Genomic DNA, 24,179 nt, shown 5'->3' with positions numbered 1-24,179 from the left:
TCTTTTTTTTAATTTTTACTTTGTTTTTGGGAAAAGTCGTCAAAAGGAAAGGATGGCATTTAAAAAAATTGAAGATTGGCTGGACGCAAAGGAAAAGCGGTGATAAAAAAGGGGATAGGGATATTAATGCCTTTCTTTCCTTCTATTTTTCCCTGACCACAAAAGAAGAAAACACCAACGTTAGTTCTTCCTTTGATTATTGCATTTTCGAAGGCTTTTGCCACATTTGGCTATGTGGCTCTTGCATGATCTTTCATCTTTTATATATATATATATATATATATATATATATATATGTATGTATGTATGTATATAGTAATTTAATGATTCTTTGAGGGGTATCTGGGGTTGGCCTCCTCTGGCAAAGAAATTGCTCTATTTGATGCATGCTTGACCTATTTTGCCATTATTGCTCCCTCAACTGTACACATTTTCATAATTGTAGGAGTTGCCACTCATGGACCAGTCACTTTCCTCTCCTCATCTACCACAACTCCCTTTTGGCTTGTTGCGCATATGGAGTAGGACATGTTGCCGTCACTCCCTCAATGACCTTGCCTCTAGTTTAAGTATGCTTTCATCCACTTTAAGACCAAATATTATAAGAATCTAGGATTGGAGAACGTCTCATTTCCAGCTTCTCACTTTTCTTCGCACTAAAATTTCGTCAATTTTCATGTCCTTCTTGAGGTTCTTCCTTGCAGGTCTCGAGGTCTTGGCCTTTCCCAGCTTAAGTTAACTAACTGATCTTAGTCCAACACCTTAGTCAACAGGCGAACCGAACTCGAGTGGTAGAGGCAGCTGTAGGCTGTTGTAAGCTGTGGGCTATTGCCTATATTAGCTCCCACATAAGTTGGTCTTATTTATACACCAATACCTCCTTATTTTTTATTTACTTACAACCGGAAGATGCCTCTTAAAGTTTAAAGTTTAAACTATTAATGCCCTTAATTAGTCAGAAGTTTCAAGGGAGCTTAGTATAGTTGGTCCAGCTGTTAGCACTTAGCATGTAAACAGGGCATCGTCACTGCAAACGATGGCAACATTACCACTCAAGTCCCAAAGCAGGCACTGAACGTCAAGGACAGACGGTAGGGAAGAGGCTTCATTTTCTTGGGTATCACCTCCTTAGTTACTCAGAAACTTTTGGCTGCACCACTGCCCAACTCTGGTTGGGAAAGGCTTTTTCGGGTTCAAAAATTTTGGCTTCAGAGCTTTGCATTATTGAGAAAGCAACTGTTGCTACAGCAGGTTAAACCAGCACAGCCAGATCATTACCTAAAAAGTAGCTTTTCTACTATTCAAGAAGAAGGGAGAGGAAGAAAAAAAACTAAGGGACCTGTAATCTAGTCTGAGCTTCCTGCTAGAAAAGACTGGATATGTCTGGGCCGGATTACTTCCGCATTCCAATATGCACTTAATGACAGTGCAATGAATTAAATTGCTAGGGTTTGGGTTTTGGCTGTCTATCTCCTTTGCCCCCACATCCGACCTCCTCTTTAAGGCGATATCCCTCTTTCAAACCAGTTCCCCCTCTTCATAATTAAAGGCAAACATTGGGAGGGGGGACCGTTTTCATCTAGATCAAGGCGAACGGGACCTGGCTTTAAAGTATGTCCCCTTCCTCCCTCCTAACAAGCGCCGTCACCATCTCCCTAATTCCCTACTGGGCCTTCTCGTGGTCTTGCCCTCAAACTCCTTCCTCCCTTGGCTCTTTCGCTCTTAAATTAATCTTCCGCTTCCTTTTCGGTCGCTCGATTCATTAGGTGTCGTGACCTTGACGTAGCGGGCTGGGCTTTGACTCATGCGTCCCTCTCTGTCCAGTCCACAACTTGGAGTGCATGTGGATTCAGTGGAAGACATGGGGACTGCATGTGGAGTCAAGACGACATCGACCGGTTTCATATGTTTACTGTGCTTGAGGATAGACAGTTGGGAGATCGAGGCCGCTGCAGCAAACTGTCATATATATGCATTAGATATTAATGCTATATATGTTTTTGTCCAAAATTAAAAGCAAACAGCTACTTTTTTTCTTATTTTATGTCGCTAAAACTATTGTAAAAGTGCATTTCATCGCTAGAAACTGTAGCCAAACAAGTCTGGCATGTTACGGATGCATTTTCTGCGATGGCTAAAATGGGAGGGATATCAGGTTTATAAGATGGCACTGTCACTTTCAGTTTAAACGATGATATATATATATATATATATATATCAACCAAGGTTTTCACCGCTGCTCCGAAGATGGTTTACATTTTTGTAAACAAGTCTTTTTAGTTTTTTTTCTTTTTCTCTTCAATCATAGAAAAGGGGACGCTGTGAAAAAGTAAAAATTGGTGAGTACTTCAGATGAACAATGAATCATCTTCATCCTACGTACTGTACAGTCCTAGACATGAGCTTCTTGAACAAATATTAACGAAAACGTTCATGAATGATCAAATAACCAACTTAATTATTCCATAAGGTCTCGTACAAAAGAATATGACAATCGGAATCTCGAAAATTCCAGATGTCGGGATGCAATATCGGCAAACCAAACTAGTACAAATTACCTTATTTATAGCCAAAATTGCTGACATTATTCGTTTCCCTTGTGATGCTGCGCCATAGATGAAGAGGTGAATGTGTCCACATTAAAGGTGGAGCGTCCCAAAGGTGCAAAAGGGATTGGTTGAGAATTAATGGACGGATGGATACGTAAGACTATGGAATGATCATGTTGTCAGATGGGATCGAGGACCACTCCACCACATCTTCATCTTGATGGTAACCAACCAATGGCTCTCTCTCTCCAATGATAAAAGGCGTTGCTTTCGATTGGCCACTGCTGCAATAGCCAAGTAGGAGAAAATTAAAATAAAGAAAAGGTAAAACAGCTGGTTCGGATCTACCGGTTGGACTTTTTTACAGTTTTTCATTTTTGAACTTTGAAATATTTCCAACAGGCCACAGCTCGATTTCGTGTCAGGGAATCGTTTGAGATCATCTTTAGAAGAGTCAGAGTAATACCTAGCTTTTAGAATCTTGAGCTTCTGTATTACGTACTTGAATAGGTTTCGACCAGCTTCACGCATTTAATTTTCTTCAGTGTTAGTCATACTCCATCTATTCTGATTATTAATTTATTGTCGGAGACACACAAAATAACTGGTTGGACTACAGGGCTAGTAATATTTGGTTATTAGATCAAATCCTATTGACACTATTTTTCTACTCTACAAACAGTTGATAACTTGATGCCAGTTGACGGTTGTTCTGCTCTCTACCCAGATCCCAAAATAGCTTTAAACTCAAGAGCAAGAGCAAGGATTGGGAAGAGGTTCCTGGGAAGAGGTTCTGACCTTGAATTTCAAGTTATCTCCCTCCCAAGCTGTGAGTTTTTCGGCAAAAGATCTTTAGATAAATGGTGAATTATTATGCTTCGTTCAAGTTGAAGGCTAGTTCTATTAGCAGCTGATTCACGAAACCAGGACGACAGGGGCGTCCTTGAAGCACAAAGAACTACATGGGAAATCCGGTTCGAAACTTGCTTAATCAATCTGATGACAATACCTCTTTTAGACTAGCGTTTGCTAGTCATTTTCCATTTTATGTTCTCCCACTCTGGAAATTTTCAACTTCATCTAAATTAAAGAATGCCAAGACTATAAATTTTTCATCGTTAGTTGAGGTTTTGGAAGCAAATTTGCGCTCTGATTTGGTTTGGTCTCTCCGGAACAAGATCATTCAGCCGTCTCACAAGGATACAGCCAGCCTACAACCAAACCTGATTTCTATGCAATGCACCATGCAACACCTACGTCTATGTTATAACATGTAACGCACGTCATGGCTTGATCACAAAATTAAGTATTTTTAATAATAGGTACTCGATATATATATATACATAATGTTTCTGTGTACTAAACTATCTATACACGTCTACAACATATATCCTAAACTAATTAAGAATTGAAAGTCGGCATCTTGGCATCTAATTTTACAAAAGAGAAGGTAAACGAATTCGTCTCACATCATATCTCGGGCCCCAGCTCATGATGCCAGTGTTTTAAATGACACAAAATGATCAGATAGGTTGATCCGAATGTCATTGGCGTGACCATTCATCTGCTTGCAGTACTGAATTCAATAAGGTTCAACTGCCCAGCAAAAGCGACTTAAATTCCCAAAAAAATTTCATAGAATCCAAACGAGGGCCAGCCATATATGCTAATCAAGATCTAGAGCACCTTTAGTGGCGCCTTTAAAGCATGTCTCACACAAGTTGTGTTGGCACAATAAAGACGCATCTACGAAGTCCTGTGTACGTGAATAGTGTGGTAGTTGAGGTTCAAACGGCTAAAAGTTTGATCTTTTAAATGAATTCAGAAGAGCTACACGTCTACTACATTCCCTTCCATGGTGTTATTCTGATTTTTCATCAAACTTGATGCCCTTAGTTGGCTCTGAATAAATGAGTGAAAGATATGTCCGATTCCAACTAAAGATTCTTTCTGTGACTGGCGCAACTGGACCATAATGACGAAAACTATACGAAACGAATCCCAACTCTAGTTAAGTTGGGATTTAACTAAGCATGAGAAATTGCATGCACATACATACGGTCAAGAGATGAACACTAAGATGAACTGTCCAATCAATTTGATCAAGTATCTATCATGAATACATGAGACAATGCTTTAGAGCCAATACCAGCTACCGTCTTCCAACTTCGAAGGTCCTATTGTTAATTAATTATTAATAACTTTTGGATTCTGCTGTATATTCTTTCACTTGGATGCTTACAGTATTAGAACTTAATGGTCCTTATGCTTTGTATTGCTCGTATCCCAATTGGGTGCACAGATTAATGCTAAAGAAATAACAATCTTTTGATATCAGAAGACTTTACATGTAAGAGACGGAAATTCAAATCCTTATAAACTCCCTACCAGCTGTGCATCAAAAAACTTGGCTTATTTGATGTCACTTAACAGCTTCATAGACATCAGGAACTGTTTGACTAGTTTTACAAAGATATTACAAAGATGAGACCTACTTTTTGCAAGGTATAATAAAGTTCTTGTGCTTTTCCTGAACATTGACAGATCTTAGCTCAGTAAGGGTATACAATGAGCTGAGGCCGTCGATCAAATTCTATACGTTCTTTTAGCCTTTTATTTCAATCAGGGGAAGTTGTTTGACAGCAAAGACATTTTGTCTCGGTCGATCTTTTGGTAGATTCATAAGACATTCATAGAGCGCCCTTGATACTAAACAAGCCCCTAAGTCCCTGCTATGCTCGGCTTGCATTTAAATTGCACCCTTTTACATTTGAAGCAAAACGTTGCCATGCTCGAATTTCATGAAGCAAATCTGGCTTTACATAGGTTTGAATGTGGGTCAAACCTTAGCTTGCCAGTTGACAACCCGCCCTGGTAAGGAAGAACGACCTCCTTGTGTGCCTTTAGTGCGCACAATGATTCTCATCTTAAGTGTTTCTTTTGTCTCATGCAACCTCAATGTCTAGTCCTTGTCATTTGGGCAGTCCCCACAAGCAGACCAGAGCCAAGCCACTTGCCTGTAGGGTTCACATCCACAAGGAATAGAGTGAGTTAGATGCCAGTTACTTTTCAACCAATGATATTCTTTTTCTCTTTCTCTCTCCCTCTATCTCTTTCTTATTTTTTCACTTTCCTATTGTTTGCTTCTGTGGTCCTGAGATGTGGTCTGCTCTTTGGGACATTGCTTTCTTGCCTCTTGATTGATGCTGAGCAGAGAGGGGGGGGCCTTCTTCACTAACATTTGAACACGGCGTGCAAAAAGGACTGAAGGGGCCTTTTGGTGCGAGAATTATCATTCATTAGGCTAATCAATCAGCCTGCAAATGTCACATTGGTGTTTGCCATTTCTTGAAACATCTTTATGTTAATAGTTCTTCAATTATGCCAGGCCGACACTTTTGTGGTACTATAACCACAGGAGTTGTCTACTTGCAAAGACGCGAGCTGAAAATGATGTCCAGAGTCGACACTTAATCAGATGACACGCGTTTGATTCCCTTGGGGATAAAACATATTATCCAAGGAAGAGTACTTCCATATAACTCATGTTGTATACAATATTTGTCTCGAGATTTTTAACTACAAGGTAAGGTTAAAGGGAACTTCACTTAGTTCTACGTTATGGACTTTCATTTAAACAAAAGATACTGCCTCTAAATTCTTATCCTGGCAACTTACAGACATATGAGAAAGGGAGTGTGTGTGTGTGTGTGTGTGTGTTAAGAAATTGGAGGTGGTCCAACTATGGTGGCACCCAGAAACGCACATGGTTTTGCTTGCATGGTAGGTCCCGGTTGCTCCAGAGACACAAATTCAAGTGGTTTCATGAGAGCCTCCCTCTCTACTGATCTCTGCCAACCAATGTGGATAGTCTTAGGGTGTCAAGGGGCTGAGTTAAGGTTTTACGAGTCCAACTAATGGATAATTGAGGTTGAATTTTACAATCTTGAGTGGGGTGGTATAACGGCTTGGAGTGAGAGCTGGTAGGCTGCCAATTTTTATTTCTAGTATCATGAACGATAAGTCTCCCTTGCTCACCTGAAAAATAGATCCAAGTTGGAGTTGATGGTTGGGTAAGTTGAATCTCTGCACATCCACACATAAGCTCTAAACCATCCATTTGTAAGAAAAGGAGGCCGAAGGAACCCATACTCGAGACCTTCCTCTTGCATGCCCACAATTTATTCTTCCACTCGTTTGACGTTTCCATGAGAATATGGTAAGAATGATCAACGAATAAAGGCAATGCTGGTATAACTAGCAAGATTTATTACCAACGGCTTTGAAAAAGGAAGGTTCTCGCCAACCCCAGGGGCAGTTCGTTCTCTCTACCTTTAAAAGAACTTTTCAAAACAATGGCAGAACAGGTGGTATTGAACACAAAGTATTGCCATCAATTAATGTATTTCATTCATTGCCTCCGAAGATCCATTTGCCTGACAAGAAGGTTAGGCTCGAAACTAGCTAGAATTACAAATGGGTAAGACTTGACGCGAATAGTTCTTTCCTTTTTTTTTTGGGTTTTACTGGTGTTAAATATTAAACCCCACCTTGGGTGCAATTATTTATTTGGGTGCACCAGATACCAATTTTAGATCCAATAGCAGACCTAGAAATTTTACTATAGCATAGACACAAACATGTAGTAGAGTGAAAATCCCAAACACACGCTCATATTTTTTCATAGACCATGAATTTGAAAAAACAATTTAATAAAGTCGATTTTGTAATTTGAAAACAAGGGAAAGGTTATTAGGAAAAAAGGTATCCAATACTGTTGCCGTTGGGTGGAGAGAGGGAGGATGGTCGTATCCTCTAATTTCAGTTTATATCGGGTGTCATCCACTATTGATCAGGATCTCCGCTACCGACCAGGACCGACGCTGCCACTTGAAACCAGAGACTTTATTTTTGAGGGTTCATTGGTTTTCAGAGTTAGCAGGGAATGCAAAGGATTTTTTTTTATTTTTAAAATTTTTGTTCTGTACATTTTTTTGTTTTCCAAAACTTCACGGCTTCGACCCTGGACCAGGGCTGCACATGGAGATGAGTTGAGCACTCAAAAAAACTCGAGCTCCAGCTCCATTCAAACTCGTGTTAAGCTCCATAAAACAGGCTCGAGCTTGATTTGGCGATACAGCGTCGAGCTTGTGCTTGTCTCGCTTAACTCGTTTCTATTAACTGAACCTGTCTCAAACAGGCTCGAGCTTGATTTGGCGATACAGCGTCAGCTTGAGCTTGTCTCACTTAACTCGTTTCTATTAACTGAACCTGTCTCGCTTGTTTTAACTTGTTTATCTTGCTAATCATTTAACTAGTTTCTTTTAGCTAATTCAATTTTGAATTAATGATCATCTAAAATAAAATCCAAAGAAAGAACACACATATTCTGCATCCAAATATCCTCTAAAGAAAAACTTGGCAACAGAACACCTCTCATTCATTTACATATTTACGTAGTTGGGCAGAGCCGAGCTTAAATGAGGCGAGTTTGACTCGAACTCGACTCATTTAACATTTTGAACATAAATTTATACTCAAGCTCAGCTCATTTATAAGCAAGTTGATCTCGAGCCTACTTTTTATGAACAAGTTCGAGTCCAGCCCGAGTTAGCTTGACTAGTGGTGCAGCCTTACTCTGGGTGCTGCTGCCTACCCGAAACTTAAACACAGTAATTATATTTCTCGGGTTAGGGACGGCAACCTGGACATGTATAGATCCAATGTCATGACCATTGAAATTTAGAAACTTCTAACGTAGAGGTTATGGTCTATAGCAAACAAAGAGTGTTGATATTGAAAGAAGGGAAACATAATTTGAATAGAACCACGGTGGCGTTGGATGAGAAAGAAGTTTTCTTTGCCCACCTGTTCCACACCTCCAAAATGCATGGCTTCCTAATACATAACAAAATCCTACCCACGCCTAGTACATGTACTAATATCCAAGGGCTAATTCTTTCTGTATGAAAGAATATTCACCTTGAGAAAATGCGGATCACTTGTGTTCACACAAAAGACTTCATTGGCACAAAAAGGAGAAGAGAAATTGGCAGTTGTGAGCCAAAAAACTCTAGCCCCTTCCAGAAACATGAGGCTCATCCTTAGAATTTAAATAAAAAAAATTGCCCTTAAAACAAAAAGTACGCATAATCTTAGATATACACCTCACAGTCACACATGGTACTTATCCATGGGATTGTGCTTGGAATCATGAGAAGGTTGGTGAACTCGGAAATTTGCGGCTGGAGATACCGAATTTGGTGATTATGAGGAAAGTAAAGCACGAGCGGTAAAAGGGGTGACAATGGCAAGAAAGGGGAGAGGGGGCATGAAATTGAGGGGTTGCAGACACAATTCATGCATACTGCATGACATGCTGTTGCCCTTCACAACTACTTTCTACTGAAAAGCATTGGAGTAAGGAGCAAAAAGATTGCCCGCTTGGGGAAAAGACACAAACACGCACACAGGGCGAGGGAGGGGACCAACAAACTGTCAGATTCGGCCAACTCCAAAAGACAGAGGAGTCATTATAGCAAACCGCATCTCATGCTAGCTTACCAATGAGAGCCTTCTCCTTTTAGGTGGGGCTGCCAATCTGAACATGACCTTCATAAGTAATCCACGTCCCTCACGTCCTCATCGCCACACGTGCCAAACAAATCATGTTCATTAACACACATACGCAGCTGCAGCTGCAGCTGCGCATGCACACACACACGCACATATATATGCATAGAAATAGAGAAAGAGAGAGCTCCCAAGAAGAGAAGGTTAGAGACAAACCCAGACACCTCAAATAGCACGCTTTGTCTTTAACTTAATTGAATCATGTCCATAGTTATTGTGGCATATCTGCTCGAAAACACTTGGCTTCAACCTGATTTTATAAAGAAGAGCCGCTGGTTGTTTGGTCGCTAAAAGCAACACATCATAGCTTAAGCAAATCGTATGTGATGTGAGCCGTTATGACTTCAGTGCACATCAAAGCCAAAAGGTATTTTTGGTTAGCAACGCCAAATGCCAGCGCGACTATTCTCTCTCTTATTCTCTGTGTCTTTTTAAGTCTACCTTCATCAGTAGAATGTGAGAACTAGGAAAACCAACATTTAATTACTACCACTGTGATCAGTTGATAATAGTTCTAGCTGTTGACTGCTTTCAGTTAGCAAATCGAAATGCCATCAACATCATCCATTTCGTTAATTTTTAGAGTACCGCCGTTACATAAAGATCTAGACATTAAAAAGACATATATGTATATTGATTATAGGCCTTTTGGACATGCACAACATGTCATATATAAATCAGAAACAAAGATTCCATATAGGCGTGGATACGAGAAATTGACCATGTATGGCAATAAGAATACAAGAACTATTGCGAGTTAGTTCGATAATGCCTTGAAAAGTCAGACTGGAAGCTCACATTTGTTGCTTTTAGAATAACTATTTGGTAACACACCAGCCATCTTAATCAAACGGCTCAAAGAAATTCAGATAAAGTCACCCAGAGTCTTAGACATACTATATGATTGATAGGAACCACGAATATACCCCTCAAAATCTTGTTACTAAAATGACAATTTCATAAAGTCTTGATAACTTCTCATGCATTGTGGTCCTTCAAATTCCGAATTACAGAAGTTCTATGTCCTAGGTGGTAAATCTACTAAATGTTCTCCTTTTCTACTTTGAAAATGATCCTAATTCAACAGTTTCTGTATAGAAGGGAACTAAATTAATTATGATGGCCATGAACCAACTTGACAAAGCCTCTGAAACCATGTGCTAGATGGAGATGTGAGTGTTAGTGTCCGGTGGTGACCACAAACAGCAGGTTACTTTGGCTGCTACGCTATCTCGAGATAAGGATCCAAGAAGTTAGTGAACGGTCAATTGCCTTCCTTTCTTGAAGAGAAGAAATGAATGATTATTTCCAAGAAACCCAGACTCGAGGATCAAGTGTGCTGACAGTTGAACACCTTGAAGGTCAAGTATATTGACAATTGGGCGTCAATTATTCTCATTCAATAATGGAGAGGTTATGAGCCAACAGCAGTACCTATCAGCATATGACACATCCTATCAAAATTTAAGGAACAGCTAAGCATCTCATGGAGCACGACCAAGTTCAGGAACTCTGACAACTACGAGTGCAAGTTCATGAACTTGGTCATATTTACATTTGATTCAAGTACTTGAAAGCGATGCAACTAAGTATGTTCGTGAACCTTGCAGATAGCACTCCCTCTCCTACCCAATTAGTTAAACATTATTAGCTTACAAAGATCTTTCTGCTGTTGCCTACTGCAGAGTTCAAGAACCCTGCAGAACTGCAAGTGGCATCCAGCACGTACAACTGTGAACGTCCCTGGCTTTCTCCTTTGTTTTCCATGATAAGAAAATTTATAGGCACAAAACCCATTTTAGAACTCTTCTTCTGTTTGGTGAAAATTTGCCAACTCAGAATACTGATCTACAAACATCACAGTCTCATAGAACTATATGCTCTTGACAATTGCAACTTACTCCAGCCTCACAAGCTCGGCAACCCTGTGAAAGCGCTTTACAAATAAAACATTTCTTTTCACAATTCCTTATTGAGAATGGGAAAAGTAGATAGGAGAAACGGAGACTGGTGATGAAAATGTTCATGATCTGCATAAACCAAGCAGGGAAAAACTAAAAAGGACCAGTCAGTGTATCATGATCACATTACCAAAAAGGTATTCAGAGAAGTAATGTGCAAGAAAAGTCCCATTGCATGCATTGGATGCACAGGCCACATACGCGAAGTTGTTCAAGGAGGCAGAAAAAATAATTGGTTGGGGCTCACACGGGGTACACCTCTCGAAGAACAAATTTTTTTAAAGTCGGACCTTGAAAGGCTCCTTCATCAGAAGAAAAAGAAAAACATGAGTTTTCCGGGAATGGAGTATCTGGCTATTTTGGTCCATTTGAAACTCAAGTCCAGTGTGACCCATACCTGCCATATCTTAGCCGGTATTTTAATACCTAAGGCTTTACAACTCAAAACGATAATTTTGCATTTCTTCCCTTCCTTTCTTTCCCCGAAAATGATGACCAACTGTAGGCCCTTGTTGGAAGTGCTTATCAAACGGTATTTATGAGGACAGCTTTCATGTGGTTTAGCCTCATATATAGTAAAAGTGAAATATGATCGGAAAAAAAGTCCCATTAGTACGGTTCTGGTCTACGTCATGATATTTAACTGTTTTAATGGCTTTCCCAAACAAAAAGGCATCCATTCCTAAGCTTGAAAAGGACAGATGGGCCTAGCCTTGTCCCTATTTGTCTTCATGTCCTGAAGAATACGTTTCTCTTTATCTTAACATCTATTCCTGCATTCAACAATATCCACAATATCTTGCATATTTAATAACTTTTTTCTTTTTAGATTTTGTTAATGTTTAGAGTAGCAAAGGTAAATTGGTTGTAAGCTAAACTGAACTCTACATCAGATTCAGGTTTGGGTTTGACATAAGATATGGAGTTTTGGAGCCAATTGAGTCTGAATAGTTTATAATCATATATTTATCCGCATAAAAGGTCAGTTTTCAAACTCAGATCCTGGATCTGCATGTCAAACAGCAAACAGAATCTGAACCCAGTTAATGATCAGTTCCACTTTTCTTCGTCAGGCCTCATTAAATGGACTCGGACAGAGGTTGGTCGGCATGTCACTCAAACCATTCACATCCATAATTAAAGGATGTCATGAGAGCTATCTTATTATTGGTCAAGCTGCAACGAGGTCTTTTTAAGATTAATGAGAAAGGTACATATAGTATTTGTCCTGAAGAATGATCATTTAACGATTATCAAACTCTTATTCCCTTTACAGGTCTCACATGGTCTTCAAGAATGAACACTTTCACCAGGATCAGACTCTTATCTCCCTTTATAGCAAAAAAAAAAAACTCTGAGATGGACGTCGACCATAGAGTGGTGCCCCATACCTATCATAAGTTGAATATCATCAGGATCTAGTGCGACATATCTAAAATATTCAGAGATTCATTGCTTGCACTAAGCAAATGGGGAAACTCATGGAGCTAGAAGAACCAGTGACATACTTAATCGAGTTTAATCTAACGATACTCTTAAAGGGATTTGATGTTTCAAAAGATGGGTCTAGCCAACTGGGCCAACTGATAGGTGCCCTCATCTTATCTACATTTCAATTTAAGGATGGGTGTCCTTGATTACTTAAGCCATTGTGACTAGGGCGGAGACGACATCTCTTTAAAACCGATAGACTAATTTATACTTGGTATTCACTTGCTCAAACAAATTGTATTAGTTCAGACCCAACAGGACCACCGGTCGCCTGGTTAGTGTTCAATTCATGCATGAGACAGGTTGTCTGATATAGGTTTCCCCAGATGGCTTCTCTCTAACAAATTACGCGACCAAGAAACGGGGGCACCTTCGTCAAAGTAACCTGAGGGAAATGGGACAGGCCCTTGAGGAGGAAAAAAAACCATGTTTGATTCATGAAGCTAGAACTTGAGAGGGAACGTCTCAAAAATACAAGTTCGAACACATTTTGATCATTCCCGCGTGGTTAGAACTTGAAACGGAATGTCTTGGAACGTACTACCAAGCATCCAAGTATACCAGGATATCCAAGTAAAAGTTTCTCAGCGGTTGGGTAACCATTTTGACATCTTCGAGAACAATCAGGTAAGGTTCCGCCTGGAGACGTGAATGGATGGGATTGTTCAATCATCAACCGACATCAGCATCAGTTCAATCGGGCTTGTTAGGGGAAAAGAGGATACAGATGGCCGGCAGGAAATAGAGATGCTATTTGCTGCTTTCTATTCACAGAGAGACCAAGTACCATGGGAAAGGGCAAGAACTCTTCCCCCGATAGGAAAAGGCCAGTAAGAGCTCCGTCCACCTAGTTAGTAGGTTAAACAAAAAAGCGTTTCAAATACAACGACGATTCAATGGCCCAAGTAGCATGACGCCACAAGCTGGAAAGGTTCAGTGGAAATCCCAGACAAACCACAACCACACAAAGTCAAATGGTTAATTTTGCTTGGGAGTTGTAACCGACGTTGATAAACACACTTTACGACAACTACAATGTCAGTAGATCAGATGTTCACAATTTAACAATTATGATTCGCTTACATAATCTTTTCATGTAATAAGTCTTCACGTTTTGATTTGAAATAAGAAGAAAGAGGATGTATTGCACATTTTAGTGTAAAAAGTTAAAAATTAGACCAGCTAGACTGATGTTAAATGAACTTGACGCGTGTATTGTGGAAATGATTTAACGACCAAGTTAATTATTCGTACATCAAAATGAGCGAAAGAAAAGCAATTATATGCCAAATCCTTAATGAGATAAAAGACTAAGAAAAATCAAAATTAATTAATAAAGCAGGTCCCTAACGCCTCTATCGTAGACCAGCTATATTTGCAATAAAAAAGAGAGAACGCCGGAAAGGGATAAGCTCTTGAGGGGCCAAAAGCTAGGGAAAGAGTAATCCATCCAATTGAAGAAGAATTTGGTTTGTGTGGTTAAACCAACGTCCACCAAAAGATGCTCCTTGTTATCAAACCTATGTCCACCATGAAACAGAAAAGATACTCCTTGTTATCAAACCTATGTCCACCATGAAACATAAAAAATACTCTCTTGGTATCAGAGCAAGCCATGATCTACTAGAAACTCATCCAATGTTTTCTGATCTCTTAGTAGAAGCTACATGCTAAAGCTAAAATTGTTGTATGAGAGGAATGAGAGAGCTTGGTCTATAGAGAAAGACCACTCATGTGGGGCCAATACAAATTTATCAGCAATTTGGCTATATGAGCATTGGGAGAAAAAAAAAACAGCCTACTATGTGAGATTGTAGCCTAACAACAGACAAACGAGGACTCAATATCAAACAAGTAGAAGGTATGAAACTAGGACATTTCAAGAAAATGATCAACATGAGCCCCCTCAAGGTGAAAAACATTTAAATCATGTGACCAACTTGAGTGATAGCAAAAATGGTTTCCAAAGATGTCATGAATGCGTACACGTGGGACAAATATATCTGGTTTAAATGTTCTACATGACATGACCTCAACCTTAAGTCCCACTTTGCTGCCCACTTAAAGTTTCTCTAATGAGCTAAGTCTAATAGTTCTTGAGAAGAGAGACAATTTTTGAAGGACAAGCATCTACTGTGAGACTGCCCTCAGAAGCAGGTATTCCAACGTTCCCATCTCATCACATTCATGACATCCTTGAAAACCATTTATACTCACTCATATGTCATCATCCACTCAATTCACATGATTTAATTGACCCTAACATCCTTCCACTTGATTTTTTTCCCCCAAAGCTTCTAACTGTAGGATACTGTCCTTTGCCTACCTATTTCTGAAGTAGAAACCCCATAATAGTTACTTGTTGACGCTGATATGGCCCAATTGCTAATCGTGGTTCACTAAGCTTATGGCTTTTCATACCCCCAAATCACTTATTTGTTGAGCAAGCTCTCTCATTCCTCTTGTACAACTGCTTCAGCTAAAATGCAAATTTTACTAATCGAGAGAACACTCTATAACCCCTAGTGTCACCTCCCCTTTAATTTCTAAAATCAATCTTTGTCCGGACCTTTTGCACTTTTCAGATTCACCAAGGTCATCCCACTTCAAAAGTTTGGCATGCTTGTAAACCTATGTTCGTACTCAACTATGTCACATAGGTACAGGTACGGGTGCCGATACGGGTACCGGTGCATGTATGGGTACGAACCATTTTATGACTGTATGTGTGTGTGTGTGTGTGTGTGTGTGTGTGTGTGTATATATATATATAACAAAGAAAACTTACTAAGAAATGATAAACAAGTAAACAACATAAAAATATTTATGACAAGTAAACAACATAGAACATATACATCAACATAAACAAGTAAGCAACATAGAAAACATATATCAACATAAACAAGTAAACAACAACAGAAAATATATACCAATAGCTCTTGCAGAGTGTGTTTAAGAAACCTATGAAAAACTTTAAACATATGGACAAAATACATCAATCTCAAAGTCATCTGCATATATTGCAAAGTTGCAATGGAATGAGGAAAATCATCTACCAAACAACTGAGCAGCCCCTTAGACAGTCAAAAACGAACAACGACTCAGCATTGTGGAACTAGAATCTAAGTGCTAAATGCTGAAATGCAATGGGTCAGTTATAGAAATAACACAGGAGCATGCACGGATGCATGGTTATTTGAAAAAAAAAAATATAGTTGCATATAAATGTAAAAGAGAAAGGGCAGACAATATGATTTTCGAAGAAGAAAAAGAAGAATAGTTGATGCACGTCATAGAAGAAGGGCAAACAATTCTAATCCTGCCGCTGGAAGTAAATGGATAGACTACTGGACAATAGGAGACTACCGAAAAAAAAAAAAAGCTTGAATGTGAAGCTTCAACAAAAAATGCCCAAATCAGTCGATGGAGAAGTCGCTGAACAACAACAGCTGTGTCGCCCTTCGTTGGAGACATTGACTCTCACTGGAAACTGCCGAAAACCAGTGGACGGAGCAGCCAACGTCGCCGAAGAACTCCACATACACTGTTGTTGTGGGTAATACACATAACGCTTGACAAAAGTCGAAGGTCCCGTGTTGTTTAAAAGTTGAGAAAAAAAAAAACAAAAGCCCTAATTTAAAGACAGTTTTGGAATCGATCAACTTTGACCGAGTCCAAAAAATGCCAGATACGTACCCGGGTACGTTGACCATACCTGATATGATCAAACACATACCCAAGCAGCATCCAAGTAAGCCTGGGCGTCCGGCCAGCCAGCCCGACACCCGAAACCTGGGCCTGGGCCCGGGCCGACCATTCAAACCCAAGCCCGAGCAGCCCGGTGCCCTTTTTTTTGGGCCCAGGCCCAAGTTGGGCCAGGCATCGGGTACCCGCCGGCAGCCCAGCCTGGTGCCCAGCCGGTACCCATACCAGTATGGTACTGGTATTGCTCCTTAAGAGCAGTAACAAAGTACTCAACTATTAGTATAGCTTGTTCAAAAAAATTTTGGATTTCTCCTTCCACATAAGTAGGAAACTATTATTTGAAAAAGGTCGCCCAATGCCCATACATAATCTTCTCCAGTAATGGTATCAGGGTCTTGATATCTATTTTTGTACCTAAAAGGTTTCCTCATTTTATTCTTCCACCCCTCCTCTTAAACCGGATTGGAACTTCCAAAGGATTGGGCAAAAGTTCACAAGCATGATCATAACGTCCTTTAGGTCCTGCATTGCCACAATGAATTGTTTCTCTGTGATACATTTAAAAAAAAAAATCTAATTTATGATAACTCAACACATCAATGCCTCCACCAAACTTCTAAATCAAGGTGGCGTTTAACCTAAAAACTTTTTATCTCCACCTTTTAATGAGTTTCCAGAAGCATGAAATATCAAAATTTCCTATGCAACATCTGAGATAAAAAGCCGTCAGAAATAGTATCAGGAGGCTACCTGTTCATGTATTCATAGAAAGTATGCACATATGTTGAAATCATAAAACTATTGGGCCTTAGCTATCAGAAATCAATAGCAACCTAGTTTAGCTTGACAATAGCTAACCCGGTTAATCAGAATGCTAATGACAGCAAACAACTAGCAACGGTTGCTATTGACACCCTCATCCCCTCCCTCCTTGCTTGCAAAGATAATGTCCCATACAAGATGATTTTTCTCACATATAGAATGTCCAAAGATACGATTCAGCTTGCAACTTGCTCAACCTATTTAGTTCTGGAAAGTTCCAAATTGATTAGTAACGGTGAGATCACCCATGAAATCATGGTTTACATTACCAAGAATCATATTGTGATCCAATATATTGATTTACAAAAAGAGTTACTTTTATGTTATGAAAAAACCAACATAACTGTTAGATACAAACTTCAAAACTCAAAAGGCAAAATTGAAGCTTACTGACCATTTGTGGCAAAGAATATGCAAGCATTCATGTTGGCTTTTCGTGCTGTGTACCAGATCCTACTCCTTCAACACGTCGTGTTAACTGAGATATAGTATAATGAGATGCACTTGATGCAGCGTAGTACGATGTCACACTACATTGTGCAAATCTAGGAAGCACATATCCTGAAATCCCATCAGCGTGATCAGTTGAGAAGCTGCTAAGAGATCTGATATCTTTTCTACAAATTTAAAATTCATTCAACCAGAAACAACAGGAGCGAGGGTCTACTATCATTGTCATGTCATTTCCAGTTTTCCTAATGCACAAGCTAAATGGACCATGCTGCAGATGGTGGCAAAGACGAGGATGTTAATGGCATCTATTTAAAATTTATATAAGCATCTCCCTTGTATCGTCCTTTATCATTCAAGTAATTTATTTTTTTCAATTGAATTGTTCCTCAATAAACCATAAGCTCATGGAGTCTAAAATTTCATCAAGTTAATATATTACTAAAGCAACAAATTGCTTGCTAGTTACTTATTGCCTCGTATTCCCCAATAACATACTAGCTAAATAAAAAATGTTGCCGCCAAATATTATGATGAAGACCTATAGACTGCGAGATGTCTAAATTTATCAAGCATTGATATGTCACCTTATCTTGCAGGTATTCACTTTTCATGTGATTTAATCTGTGGTTTTGCCACAACAGAATATGAAGGGATTCACAGCCAATGCCGTTTCTTTGAGGGTATCTGAAAATCGAAACTCCCTTTTATGGGGTGGCCATGACCTTCAGAAACCATGGCATCTATGTCCTAGAAAAATATCTCAACGAGCCTAAGTTTTTTCATATTACATGCCCTCATAGAGTTCCTTTAACTAGATGTTAAGTGACAATCATCAAATGTCAAAATAATGCCATCAAATAAGTTCCTAGTGTGGTAATGCAAAGTTTTTCCACAAGCACAGCACATTATAAAATACATTTTCTGAGGCCAAAATCAACAAAGATAAAAGAGAAGATATGCATCTATTAGATGGATAACCGATCACCTATAAACACAAGATGGACGAACGAAAACAAACTGCTCTTTGATCTAGATAACAGAAACAGCACAGCCGATAGACAATCACATGCATTTTTTTTTCCTCACTTTCTAGAGTAATCTGTTTCATCCTTCATGTATGCTCACTTCCAACTGTCCTATTTCCCCATCATGGGTTCATTAGTTCCTAATCAAATTCTTTTGAGAATTGACAAACACTAGAAGGGAAGGGTACCAAATTGAAACAAAGTCACACCAATTCTGAAGAAATGAAGATCTCTTAAAAAAATAAGGACTTGACCAACCACAACCAAGCCATCTTTCCACAAGCAGGCTCAGACCTACGCAGAATTTAGAAACCTCAAAAGTGTCTCAGATGAAGTCACAGAGACATACCTCCAAGCACAGCACCTGCAGCAGAATACACCAAAATTGGGGGAAGCTGCAACAGTCACGTCCGATAAGTAATGTCCACATGTTTCAAAAAAGCTTGAAGTTGAAGGTATAATTCAAGAACAACAATCACGTATGATAACTCATCAGTAAAGATAGAAGATTTAACAAAGCAAAGGAGAGGTCTCACAAAATCAACCTCAATCTGGATAAAGTGTGAATCGTTACGTCATTACAATGTTTTTCATCAATCCCCCTGATAGAATAAAATACGCTACATGTGCATATGCAGGTGAATATTGTTAGACCTCATTACCTAAACCTTCACATCATTTATGGGGCATTCATATGGCTTAAGCTACTCAAAATTACATTGATAATATTGATTCCCATCTCTTTTAATTCTAAAGAATGTCCTCCTGGTCAACAAATCTAACCAAAATGCTATACAATACAAGTCATTGCAAGTTCACCACCATATCAATCAGATACAGCATTATTAGCTTTTTCCCCTTTATATTTGCCTCCTTTTTCAGCCTAACTTTTAGTTTGGGTGCAATTTTAGTTATTTTTATAACTGTAGCTTACAAACAACGAGGAAGAGGAATGAAGAAGCAAGTCTGTCTTAGTCCTTCCAAGCATTTAGGGACTAAAAGAGGAAACCTATTCGACAGTGCCCTTAAACTGCCATCTCCAAACTGGTAACTATTCCAAGTGATGACATGCCCAAAATAATGAACAAACAGGAAATGGAGGTCAACAAAGAGACAAAGAAAAAATGCAATATACTGACAGCAATATATGAAATTACATAAAATTACTGTAGCATGCATGATGGCAGGGAATGGCTGTCACATAGACAAGAAAGAACGAGAACAAGAGAAGCAATAACAAAGAAAACAGAAGTTATTCAACAATTGAAAGAAAATTCCAATATAACCTAAGCTGCAGAAAGCATGTAAGTTGCAAATGCATGCAGGAAACTCTCAACTGCCGTTCATTTGCAAAAATGAAGTATTACAAGGTCTTCACAAGCATACCCCCAGAACTAGATGTAACCATATAGGTCCCTTCACTCGATTGCGAATATAAGGCATCCCTGCAAAGTGATAAAGAAAATCATTGACAAAAGGACATAAACCAAAAATGGCCGTACAAAACCATGTTACAGAAATTGCAGATAGACACTCTTTAGGAGTTCAAATTTGTGGTTGCCACCTAAAAACTACAGAGATTCTAGAAACCCACGTTCCAGCATAGCCCACTTATACCTTGATTGAGACCATGAATGGCACTAAGCATTCCTCCAGCACTCGACCCAGCCTAGCATGCCAGAACAAAATAAAATGAGTGAATTCTTCTTATAAGACAATAAATACACTCTTAGTTATTATCTAAATCAGTGTTGTATGTATCGTACAATACGAGGTTGTATCGTACGATACGTATCGTCGCGTTTCAAAAATGTGATACTATACACCACCTGTATCGTAAACAGGTAGTGTATCCTGCCTGTATCGCACGTATCGTATGATACAGGCACCGTATCGTATCATACAATTACGATGCATTACGATACAGTTTAGATATGTTATGTACTTATGTTATGTTTCTTGTTGTGCTTTCTAGATTGATATTGATATATTGTTATGAATTTTGATGTTAATGAATGATGAAGTAATGAACCATAACTTTATAGCAATAATAAGTCTATCATTCTGTAAAACATATTTTTTATGAAGAACATATTATTCTTGATTTTTACTGATTTTTTTTAAATACGATACAATTACAATACCTTACGATATTTTATGATACAGCGTATCTTAAAGCCAGACCGATACAGCTTACGATACGTTTTTTACAACATTGATCTAAATTATCAAAGTGCCAAGTGTCATGTTTCCACATACAAGGCCATATGGTAAAGACGGAAGGCTATGTAAACCACCATAGACTGCATTGGTCATCCAAATCTTTGTTGTCTTCCACTGTATTCAAGTCAACCACATAATAGCATCAGAAAATAGAATAAATCAAGCAGCTTAAATGCATCCAAGTATCTCCCATCATCAAGTTGACCAACAGCAAAATGCATTTGCAACAGAATCACAGACTAGCCCAACCAAAAGTAATCTGCTATGCAGTTCAATTTTGTAAAAATTGATGCACCTTGACATGAGTTTTCAGATATTATAAATTCACCACATCTAGATGAACCTTTGCCACTTTATTTATAACACTAACTCCACTACAAGGAAAGTAATTCTAAGCAAAAGAGTACGTATTTTAGGTTTAATGTCAAACATACCACTGCAGTTGCATCATGCAAAACAGTCGTTATAGTCCAGTCCCCTGCTTCCTGAATAATCAAATCATGGCCAACAAAAATCCAGTAAATGACAATGTTAAATAATTTCTCTAGCAGAAAAGGAAAAACAGAGGTTTATGACAAAAACAAAAGTGGAAGTCAACTTGATATCCAAGTTAATTCCATATCTTGTCATTACTGTTTTTCACTTAATATCAAGAGGCATCACAATAATCAGAATTTTCACGGCACCTGCAGTAGGATAGAGGACTGATCCAACAACTAATGACTCCATGAGTTAATCTGGTCTTCACATGGATTCACTCTATGAAGGACAAAATATCTTACCAGAGAAATTTATAAATGGTTTGAAATACTAGTGAGCTTCATGGATGTGCAAGGGTATTAACAAGGGCTTAGAGAATATCAACAAGCAATTTTCTGTGAGAAAAGTAAACTGTTAAATTCGCATTAGAACCTTAGAAAACTTAATATTAGCTAACAAACTGACTGGAAAAGCAATGTTGAAATATATATCTGTATATAAATCATTCATAAGTTTACACCAAAAAACACAGTTTCTAAGTTAAATAATTGATAATATAATTGTATTAAAATGAGATTAAAAACAATGAAAAGATAAAGTGAAAGGTGTCATTGGATATTAACTCAAATCTGATAAAAAAAAGTACTCCAGTGGTCTGCCTTACCATATGGAGAGATGGGTATGGCAGATTTTCACATTTACCATGTGATATACATACATATATATATATATATATATATATATATATATACACACACACACACACACACACATATTATGCATGCATATTTGTATACATTCATACGTATAAATGGGTTATGCAGTTTTATGTGTTGTATACTTGCATATTATTATTCTAATTTTTTTTCTTTCTTTGTATTTTTCATCTTTTTTTTACTTGTGCTGCAGTCCTTCCTAACTGCTAGAATTCTAACAACCGAGGCACTAGCCAACAGCTAGACCTCCATCTCTTAGTTGTTTAAATATGGCCTGAGGTCCTATTTGTTAAGTATGTTTCTGCATACTGTTCTTAATAAAGTCTAATTCATTATTAGGTGTGTCACTGCACATTCTTCTTGTTGTTGTGCCTTAGTGCATTATTTTCCTTCTGTCTGTGATTTTGCATCAGGGTTATATTCTTATGAGAGCTTGTCAGGTGCTTATTCAAGCTCCTTTTAGGATTCCCCAGGTCAAGTTAAAGTTGTTTTACAATTTATACATGCCTCAAGCGCTAGACAAAATTTGGAGCGGTTAAGAAGACATTTGACAATACTTGCATGGACACCTCATCCTTCAAAAACCAATACATCGTGCACTTATGACATCAGACAACTAGCACTCAATCACCAGACAAATGTTTCCATACAGAACTCCTCTCCAGCTATCGATTTGCAGAAACTGCGGGAATCAAGTCAAATTTACTAAGTTCAGAGATGACCACCTTTTACGGTTTTACCTATGAATCAACATAGTAGTGCTGTTAGTTGTTAGACTAGTCGCCTAGTCCGGCTAGGCCCCTGTCAGCCAACTGCTCACTGTTTCACACCTGACTCCGAGTTCGGTCTTGACAACTAAAGGATGCTTGGTTCAGCACCTTTTTACAATTGACATGGCAGAAAAAACATTGAACTCATCTCTGCATAAGATGATTTAGAACCATTGAGGAAGAGAAACAGATATTATATAAGATCAGTATTGCAATGCAACGGCCAAATGCAATGTAAGCCTTAAAAAATTAAGGTCGATAAGGAACCGAAGAAGAGATCCCATTGTTAAAAGAATAGGAGAGGATTCCAACTGCAAATATATTCCTAGCCGAGAAACTCGCTGAATCGTAACAAGTCTTTGAGGGAACCAAATAGGACGCTGTAAAGACTTTCGAGAAAATAAAAACGCCTAAAGAAAAAGAAGAAGAAAAGAAGTTATAGACGTCATTGATTATTAAAATTACAAGAATCAAGAAACAAGTACTACATACAAAATCAAGCTAGACAACTTGACAGGAAGCGTCACAGTATTAGACACTAAAACATGAAATACCAACCGCAAAAGTAAAACCTATTGAGCAAAGTGTTCGGTGGCTTCCCAAGAAAGTAAAAACCCAAACCGTAAACCCATTCAATCAATCAGAAATTATGAAGGAGAATAGAACAAAGAAAATACCGATTCAGGATTCACAAGAGAGAAGCAACGCGGGCACCGTGCGGAACCGAGGCCAGGATTAATGGTCGGTTGATGGTAAAGGTTTCCTGATCGAAGCTTCTCTTCGTATACCTCCCTCGTTCCCATGGCGCTCTCCCTCTACCTCTCTGGTTGAACCTTCCCACGGGAGTGGGCATGGCGGCAGCCGGCGGGTTCTGGAGGTGAAACGGATCGGGTTTGGACTGATACTACGGATCAAAAATTATGTCACGTCGTGTATCTCGGACAACTTGCTAATTGCTATCTAGATTAAAGGCAGCAACAATATCTTCGATGATATTCACAAACCAATTGTCACAAATAACGTTTCAAGTTTTTTTTTATAATAATACGATGGGTTTAAAAAATATTAAAAAAAAGTATTTAAAAAAAAAATAAAAATTTCTACAAATTAATAAAATAAAATAAACGAGAAACTAATAAAACAACAACAAAAAAAATACATAACAAAAAAAAAAGAAAATGAAGCAAAAAAATGCATAAGTAACTATTAAGTATTAAATATTAAGTATTACTTACCTATAAATGAGAAATAAAGAGAACATATTAACTTCAAATGAGAAATAAAGAGAACATAGTACATATTAAGTTATTAACCCGTTAAATCGAACGTACAAACTACAAAGTTTGACAGC

The 24,179-nt window shown here is 38.5% G+C and overlaps 1 protein-coding gene across 6 annotated transcripts; it reads right to left on the bottom strand.

Moving 5' to 3' along the window:
• Positions 1-13,847: 13,847 nt before the first annotated feature.
• LOC116263404 (uncharacterized) lies at positions 13,848-23,718 on the bottom strand. Of its 6 annotated transcripts, none has more exons than XM_031643147.2 (8): positions 23,506-23,717; positions 21,297-21,347; positions 20,899-20,976; positions 20,257-20,308; positions 20,026-20,084; positions 18,989-19,034; positions 17,556-17,722; positions 13,848-14,154 (listed from the first exon to the last, which is right to left on the bottom strand). In XM_031643147.2, exons 1-7 carry the CDS (start codon positions 23,629-23,631, stop codon positions 17,583-17,585), a joined length of 552 nt encoding a protein of 183 aa, XP_031499007.1. In that variant the 5' UTR covers positions 23,632-23,717; the 3' UTR covers positions 13,848-14,154; positions 17,556-17,582. The 6 variants fall into 6 exon arrangements, with proteins under 6 accessions (XP_031499007.1, XP_031499014.1, XP_031499013.1 ...); XM_031643151.2 differs by having other exon boundaries at positions 14,124-14,198; positions 23,506-23,718; XM_031643152.2 differs by lacking the exon at positions 13,848-14,154 and adding an exon at positions 14,222-16,861 and having other exon boundaries at positions 23,506-23,718.
• Between the last annotated feature and the right edge of the window lie 461 nt (positions 23,719-24,179).

Source organism: Nymphaea colorata, chromosome 10 (genome assembly GCF_008831285.2).
Source record: "Nymphaea colorata isolate Beijing-Zhang1983 chromosome 10, ASM883128v2, whole genome shotgun sequence".
NCBI lineage: Eukaryota > Viridiplantae > Streptophyta > Magnoliopsida > Nymphaeales > Nymphaeaceae > Nymphaea > Nymphaea colorata.
The sequence above is the reverse complement of the archived record's forward strand: the minus strand, read 5'-3'. Positions and strand labels throughout refer to the sequence as shown.